The sequence below is a fragment of the Erythranthe guttata genome, chromosome 10 (assembly GCF_056151865.1).
Source record: "Erythranthe guttata isolate IM_541 chromosome 10, IM_541, whole genome shotgun sequence".
Lineage (NCBI taxonomy): Eukaryota > Viridiplantae > Streptophyta > Magnoliopsida > Lamiales > Phrymaceae > Erythranthe > Erythranthe guttata.
In genome coordinates this window covers 8615001-8631299 of record NC_142542.1, presented here as the reverse complement: position 1 = coordinate 8631299, position 16299 = coordinate 8615001, and the positions used below count along the sequence as shown (strand labels likewise).

The 16299-nt window shown below is 32.3% G+C and overlaps 1 protein-coding gene across 6 annotated transcripts; it reads left to right on the top strand.

The window, feature by feature from the left end:
* The first annotated feature begins 3992 nt into the window (after positions 1–3992).
* LOC105969268 (DNA damage-binding protein 1) lies at positions 3993–13437 on the top strand. Of its 6 annotated transcripts, none has more exons than XM_088823971.1 (19): positions 3993–4310; positions 4551–4608; positions 4692–4763; positions 4889–4977; positions 5349–5400; positions 5505–5567; positions 5674–5738; positions 6418–6493; positions 6891–7163; positions 7237–7337; positions 7459–7567; positions 8575–8775; positions 8853–9068; positions 9844–9954; positions 10349–10615; positions 11215–11501; positions 11768–12101; positions 12193–12522; positions 12635–13437. In XM_088823971.1, the coding sequence occupies exons 1-19, from the start codon at positions 4207–4209 to the stop codon at positions 13265–13267; spliced, it is 3441 nt and encodes a 1146-aa protein (XP_088680097.1). In that variant the 5' UTR covers positions 3993–4206; the 3' UTR covers positions 13268–13437. The 6 variants fall into 6 exon arrangements, with proteins under 6 accessions (XP_088680097.1, XP_088680095.1, XP_088680096.1 ...); XM_088823969.1 differs by having other exon boundaries at positions 12632–13437; XM_088823970.1 differs by having other exon boundaries at positions 7456–7567.
* The last annotated feature ends 2862 nt before the right edge of the window (positions 13438–16299 follow it).

Below are 16299 nucleotides of genomic sequence, written 5' to 3'. Positions count from 1 at the left end.
GGATTTTTTTTTTTTTTTGAAAATTTTCTTTTTTGAAAAAAAAGTTTTGGGTCAAAATTGAATAGGCTGCGGCTATATGCAATACTCATTCCACTTGTGCAAGACCAAATTAAAGAAAGATTCCAAAAGATTCTATTTTATTAAGATGGAATGACAAGTATGCCCATAAATTAAATTGGCTTTTCTTTCTCATGTAAGACCAAATATGAGGAAAAAACAAAAATCGACACCAAGGTGTCGAAAAACTATGCTACAAATCGACACTTAAGCGTCGAATTTCATAGGTAAAAATCGACATTGACATGTCGAATTTATAGCACAAATTCAAATGTCGAATTTTATACCTGAAAATCGACATCTAAATGTCGAATTTTATACCTCAAAATTGACATCTAAATGTCGATTTTTACCTGTAAAATTCGACCTGTACATGTCGAATTCGTTTGCGCGGGATTTTTTTTTGGAAAATCGATATTCTATCTAAAAAACTCATAAATGCATACATTCTTGGGTTCTTCCATCGTAGAATCTTCTATTTTGATGTCTTTTGACTCTATACTTGCCATCTTTGTAAGATTTGTTGAGTTTTGATGATTTTGAATTTCTAGGTTTTGTGGGTTAATGGAGGAGGAAGGAGAAAGGTCTTGTGGGTTTTAGAAGATGGAGAAGATGAGAGTTGGTCTTGTAGTTTTGTGGTTTTGTGGTCTTGTGATAGGGTTTTTTGTGTTTTTGAATTTTTGGTCTTGCATATTTGGAATTTTTTATTTTTTTAATAAATAAGGGTATTATAGTATTTATACATTGAAAATTTTAATTTGGTCTTGCATAAGTGGAATTAGTCTTGCATATAGCCGCAGCCAATTGAATAATTTGTGAAATTTGGGGTCAAATTGAGGTTAAATTAAGTTAATGATGAAATTGGAGCATATTAAAGTATGAGGGGCTATTCTAGTCTTTTACAAAAAATTGGACCATGTGTGGATTTATTGGTAAATGAGTTTTTTGTCTGGATCTCTTTATGAATAAGTACCGGGAAAATTACATTTTTCGTCCTCATACTTTACCCACTTTTTCAAAATTGTCCCTAAACATTGTGGAGTTACAATAGTAGTCCTTAATCATGCCATTTTTTGACAGAATTGGTCCGCCGTTAATTTTTGCCGTTAAGTTGGATGGAAAATGGCATGTGCCTCTCACATGCCTTCAATTTACAACACTATATGAAAATGGACTTTCAACAACACGCATTGCGTCTTGTTAAAACATATTTTTTATAATTATTATTTTTAATTAAAAATTAATATAAAATTAAAATCACGTAAATTCCAAAAAATCAACTCATTTCGGAAATATTATTTTAAAAATCAAAATATAGTTTAAAATTTTAAAATATTGTTCCAAAATCGATATTTTTGGAATTCAATTAAAATATATCGTTTCAAACCAAAATAAAAAACCTCATAGGAATTGGGGAATTAGAAATCTCCATTCCAATTTTCACCTCTAGTCAATTCCAAAAATCTCAATTGTGAGACAATATGTCGAGTTTTAAATCATTCAATATGGATGAAAATTGGAAAGGATTTTTCTTATGCCGCCTAATTTGATCGAATTTTTATTTTATTTTAAAATAATATATTCATTCAATTTCCAAATAGTTCAGATTTTAAAACACAATATTATTTTTTAGACAATATTATGATTTTGTAAACAATATTTCTGAATTTATTTTGAAAAAAGTATCGAGTTTTAGATTATTAAATAAGGGTGAAAATTGGAACGAAGTTTTCTTACGGCTTAATTCCACTTTGCACCCTTGAAATATACCATTTTGGCACTTTGCACCCTCAAAAAATAATAATAGCACTTTGCACCCTCAAAACACAATAAATCATTCACAATGCACCCTCAATTGAATAATAAAGGCAATTTTATTTTTCATTGGTGTTTTTCTTTTTGGGGTACAAAATAAAAAAAAAATTGTTGTTTTCTTGAACCTCAAACCTAATTTCGAGCGGACAAAGTGCGAAAAAATAAAAATTACACCGGATTATTTAAAAAAAACTACATTATCTTACAAAAGAAAAAAAAAAAAATCTTTTATCACTAAATTATTCGATTGTGGATCTTTTATGTCACTGTTTGTAAAATATTAGGTGAAAATATTTGGAAGAAAAAATAATTTTCAGATAACTTGATAACGTAACAGCTGAATGATTTTTTTTTCGTAAAATATTTTATTTTGATAAAACAATATATTTTTTAAATATGTTGATGGAATGTATTTTTATTTTTGAACTTTATAGTTTCAAAATGATTGATGAATAAAAAAATATTTGACATTTGGCATCCTAAAAAAATATCACTACAAATATTAAATTTATATTTTTTAGCTTTAAAAAATCATTTGGGGTGCATTATGCATGATTTATTGTATTTCGAGGGTGCAAAGTGCTATTAATCTATTTCGAGGGTGCAAAGTGCCAAAATGGTATATTTCAAGGGTGCAAAGTGGAATTAAGCCTTTTCTTACTCCGCCTATTACGATCAGATTTTTATTTTATTTAAAACAATAATTTTCATTTGGATTCAAGAAATTCCGGTTTTAAAACATTATATTATTATTTTAGACAATGCTTCTAAAAATATTTTGAAACAATTTATCGAGTTTTACGTTATTAAATTAGGGTGAAGATTGAAATGGAGGTTTCTTATCCCACCTATTCGGATCAAACTTTTATTTTATTTTGAAACAATGTTTTCATTTGAATTCCGAAAATCTTGATTTTGAAAGTAATATTTCATTTTTTAAAACAATGTTTCAATTGTTTAAAGAATATTTCTCAAAATAATTTAAAAAAATATATATCGATTTTGTTTTTTTGGAATTTATATAATTTCGAATTTCAATCAAGTTTTAATTATGAAAAATTTGTTTTAACAAGACGCAATGCGTGTTGTTGAAAGTCCATTTTCATGTACTGTTGTAAATTGAAGGCATGTGAGAGGCAAATTGAAGGCATGTGAGAGGCACATGCCATTTTCCATCCAACTTAACGGCAAAAATTAACGGCGGACCAATTTTGTCAAAAAATGGCATGATTAAGGACTACTATTGTAACTCCAAAATGTTTAGGACAATTTTGAAAAGGTGGGTAAAGTATGAGGACGAAAAATGTAATTTTCCCAATAAGTACCCATTGATGAGTTTATTGTAATGACCCCTTATTTTAATGTTCAAAGTACAAGCACACTAATGCATGTTTATTCCTAATTAACATGCAATTTTTAAATCATGTGTGTTTGTGTGTATTAGTGTCCGTAAATTGAAGAAAATGAGGGGAGGATTTTCTAATTTTCTCCACTAATTAATAATCCTAAAATGCATGAGAAAATTTAGTTTCTAAAATTTTGTGCATGCATAAATATGATAAAATGCTCACTTAAATTATATGCAAGAATAAAATCTTAGTTCATGAAAAATATTTTATTTCGACATAATATATCTCAAAATATTTCCTAAGCACATAATTCACGTAATCACATAATCACATATTTCACATAATCACAAAACTGCATAATCATATATTTCACATAATCACAAAATCACATAATCATATATTTCACATAATCACATAATTTTCACGTAATTACTAATCATGCAAGAGTTACTCTAAATCCTAATTTCATAGATTTGACATAGAGGTGGTAAAATAAAATAATAATATTTTACCGAAAATACGGGGTGTTACATAAAATTTACACAATTTTCGATATTTTCTTTTGTTTCTCTCCTATTTAACATACTATATAATAGACTGTACACATTTTATCTTAAAAAAATTGGATCCATAGTTAATGAGAAGGGATTTTTGGTAATTACAAATAGATGAGATTATTTTTCGTCATTTAACGTAACTTGAGGATTTTTTTCGCAATTTACCTCAATACAAAGGATAAACTCAGTTCTATGCAATAATTAAAAAAAATTCATTGTTTTGGATTAAATCCACGTGTCATGAAGTAACTCGCAACCGTTTTACACCAAAACCCAGGCGATCAGTTTTGAAGTTATTCTCTTATTTCTATTCCCTCGCTTTGAAAATTCTCTCTGTGCCATTGTCGTTCCTCCCGCTCTCAAAACTTAGGAGCAAACCCTAGATCTGAGCCAGATTTTGACGAGCTCTCGTAATTCCGTAGGCGAAGATGAGCATTTGGAATTATATGGCGACGGCTCACAAACCGACCGCAGTTACTCATGCTTGCGTTGGCAGTTTCACCGGCGTTCAGGAAATTAATTTGATCTTGGCGTAAGTGCTCGCCGCTAAATTTTCGTCTCTTTGTTTCCGATACAATAATGATGTTCTTGATACAAAATATGAAGTTCCTTTGTTTCCGAGTAAATGATTATGGCTTTAATTTTTGTGTCAGTCAATTATGCTGCATTAGCGCTATGGAATTTAATCATTTAGAATCTTCAATTAAGCATCTAACTGCTTCATCCTAAGCGATCCGAGTTTGAAATGTGTTTAAACCTGCCCAATTTACAGGAAATGCAGTCAAATAGAGATCTATAAACTCTTATCTCAAGAGAGTCAAGCCTTGAAGGTATAATACTTAAGTTGCATCACAAATTTATTTTACTAGATTAGTTTCGAAATCAATGGTAATATATGGATCTGGATTATCAGGTGGATCTTCACCATATGTTGGACGTGCCAATATATGGTCGAATTGTCACACTCGAGCTCTTACGTCCAAGAGTAAGTATCAAAATCGATATATGAAACATTTAGTTACTCAGATACTCTATTTGATAAATAAACTCATGTATTCTGATGACCTAGTGAAATAGAAAAGGAGAGTGATATCCTGATTAAATTAACAGGGATTAGACCACGATCTCCTTTTCATAGCTACAAAAGAAAGACATAAATTCTGTCTGATGGAATGGGTTGAGGGTGCTGTTATTACAAGGTGCGGAACTAGTTTATACGTCTTAGAAATTCTAGTTACTGTGTGCTGATATGTTGCTCTGATATTTTTAATAATTCCTTAAAGTTATATCTCGATTGGTGAGTCAGTCTTGTTGCCTAGTACGTACTACATGCTTCGATACTCTGTACATCAAAATAACTTCATGACTTGAGACTGTCCCAATTAACATCTGAGTTGGCCCGAAATAATTGACTTACAGGCTATCCAAATGAGGCCTTAGAACTACTCTTTGTTTCCAAGGATATTTGATTATTGACTATCATTATTATAGTTGTTGGTTTTATATCTATACTACATTATTCCTAGAAAGAATTGGCTTATTTTTTGGCCGGTTTCCACCACTGGGATAGGTCCATTGGGGATGCTTCAGCCGCATATGCTCATCATGCGAGCATGCCCCAGGTACTTACTTTTTGGTGATGAATTTTAATGCCGCGATCTTGATCTCACACTTGTCTACTGAAGAAATATAACTAATTTATGACTTATCTATTGTTTCCACGTAGATGGGTATAGTTGATCCAGACTGTAGATTAATTGGATTTCATGTGTACAATCGAATATTCAAGGTACAGTTGATCAGTAATTTCTCTTTTTTGTTTCTTTTGGATTGTTTAAGTGTGTTTCTTTCGTTGTTTTTCAACGTACATCATGAGATTTTATGTTGGCTTTCAGTTCGTTCCGCTTGATGATAGAGGCCAGCTTCAAGAAGCATTTGATATTGTGTATCATGAAGAAAGGTATTCTTCTTATTCATGGAAATGATTGATTTTGTGATTGAGATCCATTTGTTTCTGTTGCATAGCTGAGCGTACCTGTTTATTTCGTGTTTATTGTTCCTGTTGACTTAAAGTCCTGGGTATCCTAGTTGATGCTCTGCTGATGATAGCAAACCTTTTGTGTTTATTTCGTATTAAAACATATGGATTCCCTGTGTTTTTTCTCTTTGGAAAGAGGAAAATATGTTGTTAACATTTCCCAATAAATTATATTTCTCCTATTTGTTTGAATTTTCACTTTGTTTTGCTGTGTATAGTGGATTTTGAGCTTGTTGCATCTTGCTATGCAAAGTGATGCTCAAAGGTTATTGGGATTGTCTCAGTCAACCAAGAGTGATTCAAAACAGTCTTATTTACATTAACAGAAAGAGTAAAACTACAACCATGAACTTTAAACATCTATTCATATCATCTTTTCATGTGGTACCACATTCAGTTAACAACCTCTAGTTGTTCATACACTGAATTGCACAGCTTGAAAGAGCAAGTATTATCGACAATCATATGGTTTCCTAATTACAGCTTAAGTATGATCAAGCTTAGAGCATTACACAATATTCATCTTTTTTATTGTGAAATGGACTTTGTTTTTCTAATTTCCTCTCTAACCTGCATTGTATTTTATTTGTTGCTTCATCAGATTGGGGGGTGATCGTGTTTTGGAAATCAAGTTTTTGTATGGCTGTCAGGAACCAACCATTGTTGTACTTCATCAGGTTTTGATTTATTTATGCACATTCTCCAAGAATACTGAGTTTGATTGTCTTGTCTTCTTGCGGTCTTGCCTAAATCTATGAATCAATTTGCTAAATACATATGTGTCGCCTTAATCTGGTGATCTACTTCTACTACATTTATTAGTTACTTGATATTTTTGTACTGAATATCTTTGTGATTCATGATTTCCCCCGGATATATGTTCCATGGTATTAAAACGTTTCCAATGATGGGCTCAGCGAAGATGTTTTCCTAAGTTTTAAACCATATGCTATTTCCTTGTCCAAGTTTGATGTTCTTGACAGAGTATATTTTCGAATTCATAATCCTTGCTTCTTTTTTCTATTTGACTTTTTCAACATTCTTCTTGTCATAAATCATTGACTTGATTTGCAGGATGCCAATGAGGTTTGTAATGTGGAAACATATGTGATCGATTTGAACAGTAAAACTTTGGTTGCGGGTCCATGGTATCAGGAACGTATTTACAATTCGCCATTTCCATGGACTGATATAGCTGGACCTCGATGGTATGGAGCATGTAGTGCTATTGAGAAAGCAGAATTTTCGATTCCAGTTGAGCCGCCTCTTTGTGGTTTCCTAGTAATTGGTGGACGAAGTATACAGTATTTTGGAGCCAAAGTTTGGATAAAACACAACATCGAACTTGTAAGTTGCATGTCTCTGCTGCTCGATCTATACCTGTTCATGTTACTCATGTTAATGTTTTACCTTTTTGAAGTCTTTCACAAGTGCTTATGGAAGGTGTGGCAATTCAGACTACTTAGTAAGTGATCATAATGGGATTTTGCACCTAATTGTCATAGACCACGATGAAGACAAGTAAGCTTGTTGTATTCTGTTACATTGTTTATAGAAATAGATCATAATGGGATTTTACTTCAAGTCCAGGCTTATTTTGTTTGACATGCCTAATTTTTTTTTTCTATTTGTAATCTAGTAGGGTCAGTGGACTCAGAACTACGGCCCTGGGGGAAACATCTGTTGCATCATCCATTTCATATATTAAGGATTCTGCTATTTTTGTGGGCTCAAGTAATTGCGATTCACAGGTTTGTAGAATGTTTTTCCTTTTATCTTCACAGTGTATGTTTTACCTATGATAGTGCATTTATAACTACTAAATTAAGAAGTCATAAATTAGGTATTTTAATGGGGTTCTACCATGTTTAATTTCTTCTGTTAGGAGCTTGAAATTTGTATCTATATGGATATCTTTCGACACAGACCACTCTCACCTATGTTCTGTTATATTTAAGGCACCATTCTTCAACATGTATCGCATTTGTATTTAAGTCAAAACATGATTTTTCTCATATAGTTCACTCCATTTGTCCGACATGACATCTTGTGCCTTATTCATAGGTAATGCAGTTAATTTATCGAAGTTACCACTTTGATGATCATATATGCGCTGACCGCAAATAAATTTCCTCACCCTCCGTTTCTTTTTTTAATGCATTTCTTCTGTAGTTTTGCCTTATTTGTATCAAATTCGTACTAAGTTCGAAAATAATGCTTAAATTGATGAAGACTATTGCATTTGTATGAAGAAATATTGCATTGTCCTAGTGTCGATCTTTTGATCACATATCAAATAGGAGTGTGCCTTATCATTTTGTTGTGTATCTGACGTTTGTAAGGGAAATACAGTATTCAAATAGCTTGTTCAATGCTTTTCTGGTATATGATGCAACAATATCTTTACTATTGTTTGTCAGACTGTCTCTTTTGATTTTTGTGTGATGTCAGTTTGCATACTCTCAAACATTTATTTATTCTCCTTGATTTTATACGGAAACTGAGTAGATATTTGTTAACTTGGAATAAATTTTCAAAAGAAATCTCCCTATTTATTTCTTAGTGTCTCTTGGCCGAATCACATATTCATTTTCACGTTTTACTAAGTTTGAGGCGAATACCACAAATCTGGGAAACTTGAGTTGTATAAAAATGGCTTGATAAATTTGAGTTATGCTGTCATTGTAAATCTTTTCAACTGTTTTATTATTGGATTCATTGATTATTACTTCTCCATTTCTGATTGTATATAATCCAGCTGATAGAGATTAACCGTGATCCGGACGCAAAAGGTCCCCATGTAAAAGTTTATGAAACGTTTGTCAATCTGGGGCCAATTGTGGACTTGTGTGTGGTTAACTACGAGAATCACCACCAAGTTCAGGTTGTAACTTGCTCAGGAACCTCTAAAGATGGTTCTTTATACGTTGTGCGCAAAAGAACCAGAATAAATGAGCTGGTATGAAATAAGTTTCTTCTTGGCATTGTTTCCCGGACTTATTTTCTCAGTATAATATATTTTCATGATATTTATAGGATTCTGTAGAGCATCCAGGAATCAAACAAATGTGGTCATTACAGTCAGCTGCTGATAATACACATGACCTATTCTTGGTTGTTAGCCATGCTAACAAGACATGTATTTTGAAGATGAAATCTGAGGGAATAATTGGGGAAACTCAGATGCAAGGTTTATCTTCAGACGCTGAGACATTATTTTGTCATTATGCTAATTATGACCAGCTTGTGCAGGTATGGTGTTGAAGCATCCAAAAAACATTTTGTTCATATTGTCTAAATCTTATACATTATGATCACCTAAAACTAATATATAATGTTTGTGAACAGACTCATTAGCTAATATTTTCTTAAAGGCGGATTATAAATCGTCAATTAGCAGTTGATGCAGATATTTATTCTTTTAGGTCAAAAGTGGAGGGAAAAAACAATGTGCATTAATTGGCCCCATCCTACATAGTTCATAGGAAGGTTTTCTGTTTATATTGTAAATACCTATCTTTAACCTATATAGTGTTAGTTTCGAACATAAATTATATGGGAGGTTTGGAAAAATAGCTAAAGGTCTTCTACTATATTCTATTCCCAGAAACACTCAAATGTGGTTTTTTTTTTCCCCAAAGAATCCTCTAAAATTACATGGTGGCATTGTATCCTATTTCTTATTCATCAATAGTCCATTACAGAATGAGTGAAATTACTGGCGCCGCCTCTTTCACTGGAGTAGAAAATAATTATTTTTAATCTTGGTTTACGCAATGTGTAATACTATCAGCGTGAAGTTAAGACATTAAGCTCAACCAAAATAAAATTGAAGTGTGGGGAAATATTGTTGCTATGGTCGTTGCGCTTTCCTTTTTTTTTTTTTTTTTTTCTTTTTTTACAACATAACTAGTGTGGCAATAATGCTGGCTCGTTCTTCTCCAGGTGATTGCAAGGAGGAACTGTGTTACCTATTTAAATTTGAAATCGCAGTAGCCAATTTTACAGTGGGAATTGAATCATGCAGGTTACCTCATATGCAGTTAGATTGGTTAGTCTGACCACTGGAAAGCTCTGTGACGAGTGGTTACCTTCGGAACATTACTTAATCAATGTTGGCACAGCCAATGCCACTCAGGTATACTTCCAACTATTAGTTATAGGATGAAACTGGAAACTAAGATCCTGCAAGAAGCTAGTTAAAACCATAAGTGTCAAGTGCAGTTCTCATTTCTCACAAAGATTTTGTAAAGATGATACAGTGCAGCACTGTGTCAATTGGTCCACTGAGGTGGTCATGTTTGCGTGGGTATTGATGTGAACGTTTAGCCAGCCCCTCGTTTTAGCCCATATATTACTCAATTTCCATTGCAAGCAAAGATTTGGTCAACTAGTTGGGCTTGTGTGGAGTTTTTTCTATGATGGTTCTATGATGGATTTATCACAGTCTAGTGCCAGGGTTTCTCCCTTTACATTTATAACTTCTCGACCAATATTTCTGAAGTTGTCCAAAAACTTCATCTTATTAACAGGTTTTATTGGCTATTGGTTGTAACCGACTGGTCCATCTATTAATTGGAGATGGCGTGTTGACACAAGGAAAGCAGACTCAGTTGGATCATGATATTTCATGTCTGCACATAACTCCAACTGGTGATCAAAGTGATGGTCAACTAGCAGCAGTTGGCACGTGGACAGATAACAGTGTTAGCATACTTACACTACCATCGTTGAAACTTTTGATGAAGGAACCTTTGGAAGGGGTTCCTCGCTCTGTACTTCTGTGTTCGTTCGAAGGGGTTAGTTCCATTCTTAATTATGATAACTTCTTAAATTATGTTCCTTGGTGTTCGTGCATTTTTTTTTCATATGGAGAAAATTTGGCCCCTGGGTATATATTGCCTTTGGTACTCTAGTTTTAATAGGAACTGTTACTTGCGTTTTAAAGTGGCTGGTTCTAAAGACCATGGGGGTGTTTTACTTTCATTTATATGTTGTGAGAGACTTTTGATTCATAAGAATGGTTACAGCAAATGGCCCTGTATAAATTTCTTAACTTGGTGCTGTACATCAGGTTATGCTAGTTATAATGTACAAAAGAAGACACCCTTGTGGGGAGGATTTATATTTATGTCTTCGTAGTGTCCTAAGGTGCCCATTAAAAGTATCAGCATGGTAGGAGATTTTCCATTAGTTGGGTATATGTGTGATTGTGCTCTGAAAAATTAACAGACTTTGTGTAGTTTGCTGTCAAAGTATTTGTCAAAAATTACAAAATTGTATTTGATTTTTTAAGGAGAAGTTTGTACTTAATATTTACATGAACTTACTGAGTTATGAGATTAAGTTCCTAGCAGCCCTGATGGATTTAACACCATTGCTGCTTTTTTTTTGTCAGGTATCTTACTTGTTATGTGGTCTTGGGGAAGGGCATCTTTGGAATTTTGTGTTGAATACAAGGAAAGATGAGTTGGAGTTGGCGGACGGGAAGAGAGTGTCTTTAGGGACCGAGCCCATTACACTCTGTATTTTTTCTTCAGAGAATGCTACACATGTTTTTGCTGCTTCTTATAGTCAACAAACCATCATTTACAGCAATAACAGGAAATTGTTTTACACCAATGTATTCTGTATGAAAGGAGTCAGAAGTGTGTGCCCTTTCAATCCAGATTCTTTGTCTAACAGGTATAATATCATTCCATTCCTGCAATAGGGCTGGGTCATCCTTGGTTAACATTATTGTTAAGTCTGATTTACTGTAAGGTATTAGGTTATGATATGTCGAAACCTAGCTTTTGTTTATTGTAGTGCTTGGGACTTGAGTTGTGGTAGGAGGGTATTAATTTGTGGGAGTTAATTACTGTTGGAGAGACATTCATTTTCTTTCTTTCTGTTGATTGAATCTTCTGTGGTACACCTGGAGCTCTTTTAAGGATTCATTCTTTCAACAGCTTTGCAATTGCTAAAGAAGATGAATTACTCTTTGGGACCATGGATAGAATTCAAAAGCTTTATACAGACCGTATCAAACTTGAGGGTGGGCACTGTGCCCGATGTATATGTCATCAGGAACAGACCCAAACATTTGTCATATGCTCTTCAAGTGCAAAATATTGTGGAATCCACTTGTTAGACGATCAATCTTTTGATATCAAATCATCAATTAAATTGGATAAGTTTGAGACTGGTCAGTCCATTCTTAGCTGTTCATTCAGTGGTGACAGTGGGGTGTACTACTGCATCGGCACTGTATATATTACGGGAGGAGAGGACCATCCTACCAGGGTTAGTTGCCGACACTCTTTTTGTTTGAGTTACTGCCCCTCTACTTTTTATCATTAACTATAACTATTTTTTTTCTTTCTCAAAACAACAGGGTCGGATATTAGTTTACGACGTAAATTGTGGAAAGCTGCGTGAAATAGCTAATAGGGAAATGGAAGGGGGTGTTTATTCCCTCAAGGCATTTAAAGGGAAACTTCTTGTTGCTGTTAACTACGATATTCATTTTTATAAGTGGACCCTCAATAATCAAGGCTCTCCTATGTTGACATTGGAATGTATGCACATACATGAGATGGGACGACGTAGAGAACTTGAACCTTTTGTAGAAACTAGAGGAGATTTCATTGTTGCCGGTGATCCGAGCATAAACATATCCCTGCTGACTCACACGACAAGATATCCTGATAGATCTTCTCTAACGGTTTTTGTTTTCGACCTTTTCCATTTATTACGCTTTCAGTGTATTGAACCCAACTATTTTTGTTTGTAATTTTCAAATATGGCACCAACGTTTTTGTTATTATATGCAGCAGCCTGAGTGTGCTCTCGAGATGCAAACTCATAGGTTCTCTCATTTTGGAACGTCAGCTTTTGGAATGCTAGGCGATGACATATACATCTTTGCTGACAAAAATTTAAACCTCTTCAGTGTACGTAAAGGAAGTGAACTTGTGCCAGTACTTGTAGGACGTTACCGTGATAGACGACATCAAGTTGTAACCGACGCGACGCCAAGAAGGTTTCGTCTTGAGATGGTCGGTAGATACTACTTTGGCGACGTTATCAATCGATTCAGGCACGGTTCATTCCTTACGACATTCCCCGATTCTGATGTAAGCCAGATTCCAACCCTCGTATTCGGTACTGTGAGTGGGGCCATTGGGGTCATGGCTTCTCTGTCAGAGGACAAGTATATCTTGTTGGACAAGCTCCAAACAAATTTGAGGGAAGTGAAAAGGGGTGCCACCTGGCTCAGCCATAAGGAGTGGAGATTTTTTTCCCCCACGGCTGGAGACTTTCGTGCTACCAATTTCTTGGATGGTGATTTTATAGCGTTGTTCCTCCAACTCGAGAAGAATCAGATGGAGAAGATTTCAAAGGCGGTGGAAGTTCCGGTGGAGGAACTGAAGAAAATAGTACAAGACTTGTCTAGGTTATATTCTTGAACTTCATCACTTAGTTTTCCCTACCTTTCATCCCTTTTGAGTTTGGTATATGAATGGGACGAAATCAGATACTTGAACTGCATTACCACAGAATTTCGCTGTTATAGTTTCTGATGTAAATAATATTCAGATGATAGTGTTAAAAAAATAAATATAGAATTTACAACTTACTCCTTGCTTCTAGCTTCTGGATCTGGTCTTTCAATGTATCTAGATCCTTTTCCAAAATTCCAACTCCCGTAACCTTCTTACTCTCCTTGTTCTATACAATAACATCAACAAATGTAGAGCTGTTCATCAACATACATAACCATTTGCACATTTTTATGACTAAGCTACCAATTCGCATCATCCTCTTGCCATGAAAATTTACACCCAAAAATTTACTCTAGAACTGTCCAGTAAAACTAAAACTTAACTACCACGACATGCCCAATTTCTCACAGTTTTTTCATACAGAAACATGATAATCAGCTCCGCTAATCCCATGAAAAACACAATAATTTCAATTTTCTACATATTTCCATAGACTAAATAATTGCCTAGACCCCTCATTTCAATTTTCTATAGGCCGGAGTTCAAGATATCTATATATAATATAAAAAGATGATCTATACCCTATATGAATGACTTGTGGCAAATGTTTATGTCATTTATCAAAATTGCTTAATTGTCATTCAATTGATGAGATGGATTCCTCAATTGATTAGTTGTCATTTTTAATTTGGTATGTATTTAAGGTTTTTCCTATTTAACATTTATACACTCATTTAAATATTTACCACATGCATATATATATATATATATATATATATATATATATATATATATATATATATATATATATATATATATATTATTTCCAAATTTAATTTTCTATAAATTCGAAAAAACAATATCGAATTTATATTTTCAATATTTCCAAATATATTTATTGAAAAAATTCAGGATACTCAACTTATTTACGAATATTCTAATAATTTTAAGAAAAAAACGTTTTTAATATTCAAATATTAAAATAAAGGAATACATTTGTTTTTTTTAATAATTCTCAATATTTTGGAATATTCGAATATCCATTTAATAAAAAATATTATGAACAATTTTTTTTATATTGTACTGTTTATTAAATATTCAATATTTTTTGTTAATAATAATTTGAAATTGTTTATTTCTATTATACTTTCAAACAATTATGCTGGATTAATTTATAATTTTTTTTAGGAATACATTATTATATGAAAACGATGATTGTATTAATACATTATTATATTTTGATTTTTTTTAATTTTCAAATTTCAAATTAAAATTGATTATTTTAATCTATAATTTAATTTTTTCGCAATACATTATTATATTTTGATTTTTTTTTTATAATCAGATTGCAAATTAAACTTGATTCTGTTAATTCGAAATATAAATTTTTCGGATTTCAAATTTTATATTGAGTTTTAAATGTTTATTTACCATAAATTGTCAATCAGCATCCCAATTTAATGTTATAAAATTTCATTTATTACTTTGATTTCATTTAGTAATATATAAATCTTTTGAATTTTTCATTTTTTCATAAAATAAAGTCGATGCTCAATAGTATTTAAACCCGTCTACATTGATTTCATTTTTCAATGTAACGTGGCTATATATATATATATATATATATATATATATATATATATATATAATTGTTACAAATTAATTTATATTTTATGTATCTCACATCATCCATTTAACTAATGGGTATGTTTTCCTATTTTTTGTTTATCTTTTATTTACGGGGACAAGAATTAAAGTACAATCATATTTCTTCTGCCGGTGGCATAAAACAACCTTTTGCATAAATGATGTTCGAGGAGCAAATATAACAATTAAATTATTTTTTAATGATGTATTAAATTTGATTTTAGTATAATTATTTTTCAGATTCAGTGTTAATTTTTTTCTCCCGTGGTAGAACATCTCAACTACCTTGTGGTGGCTCTACAAACGCTTTGTACAAGAAAACGAAGTGAATAATTTTATTTAAGAAAAAAAACTTGAAAGTGTATTTATATGTATGTAAATGTATATAGAAATGCATTTGATTACTTTTTTAATTGATGTATTTATTATATGTGCAAAAAGTGTTATATTATTCGTGTTTATTTCTACGTTTGAACTTACTCATTCTTATTGAACGTACTTTCATCATTCTTTTATTATTTATTTCATCAATTTTATATAATACTATAGACATATTCTATTTATGAATAATGAAAATAAAAATTCTTTATTGAAGTATTTCTAAATATTTATTTCAATATAATTAATTAGTAAGTTTGACTTCTCAACAAGTTTTATTCCCTTTTCCAGTCAATAAGATAGAGAATATCATCCTTACGGGATGAAAGAATTAATATAATTCTCACAATCAATTTACGTGCGAATTGCATAAATACGAGTACATTTTGATGTTTCCTTGCATTCTTTATTGAACTAATCAATTTTTATTGAATAAGAATAATCGCATTACATAGTAACTCCTTTTTAATTATATATATTTACACTTACCGAGTTATATAAGAATCCCTAATTTAAAAAGTATGTTCAATATCATTATCACTAGTATCGGTATCAGTAACGGTATCAGTATCGGTATCAGTATTAGTCTTTGTTAGAGTAGGTGACCAACAAGCCAACTTGTGGCGGTGCTCTTTCCATTAATTCTTGTAATAAATCATCATTTTTCTTATTATGATAAAAACACATTGGCATTCTATATCTTTGTCCCTTTGTCATAAACATAGATATAGTCCTTATAGTTATTACAAGTACTAGTGATCGATATTTAGGACCGTGAGATATTTACTTTGGTATTATAACTGTTAAACGTGTTCCTAGTCGAAGGGTTACGCCACCAATGAGGATATCGACCTTTTCCATTAAGAGACTAGCACTTAGTGTATGTGTACTGCATCTCATCAGTAAACGGTATTGTGATATCAGCATGCATAAGTGGGTGCTCGTAAGTTGACGAATTCACTGAACTCCCT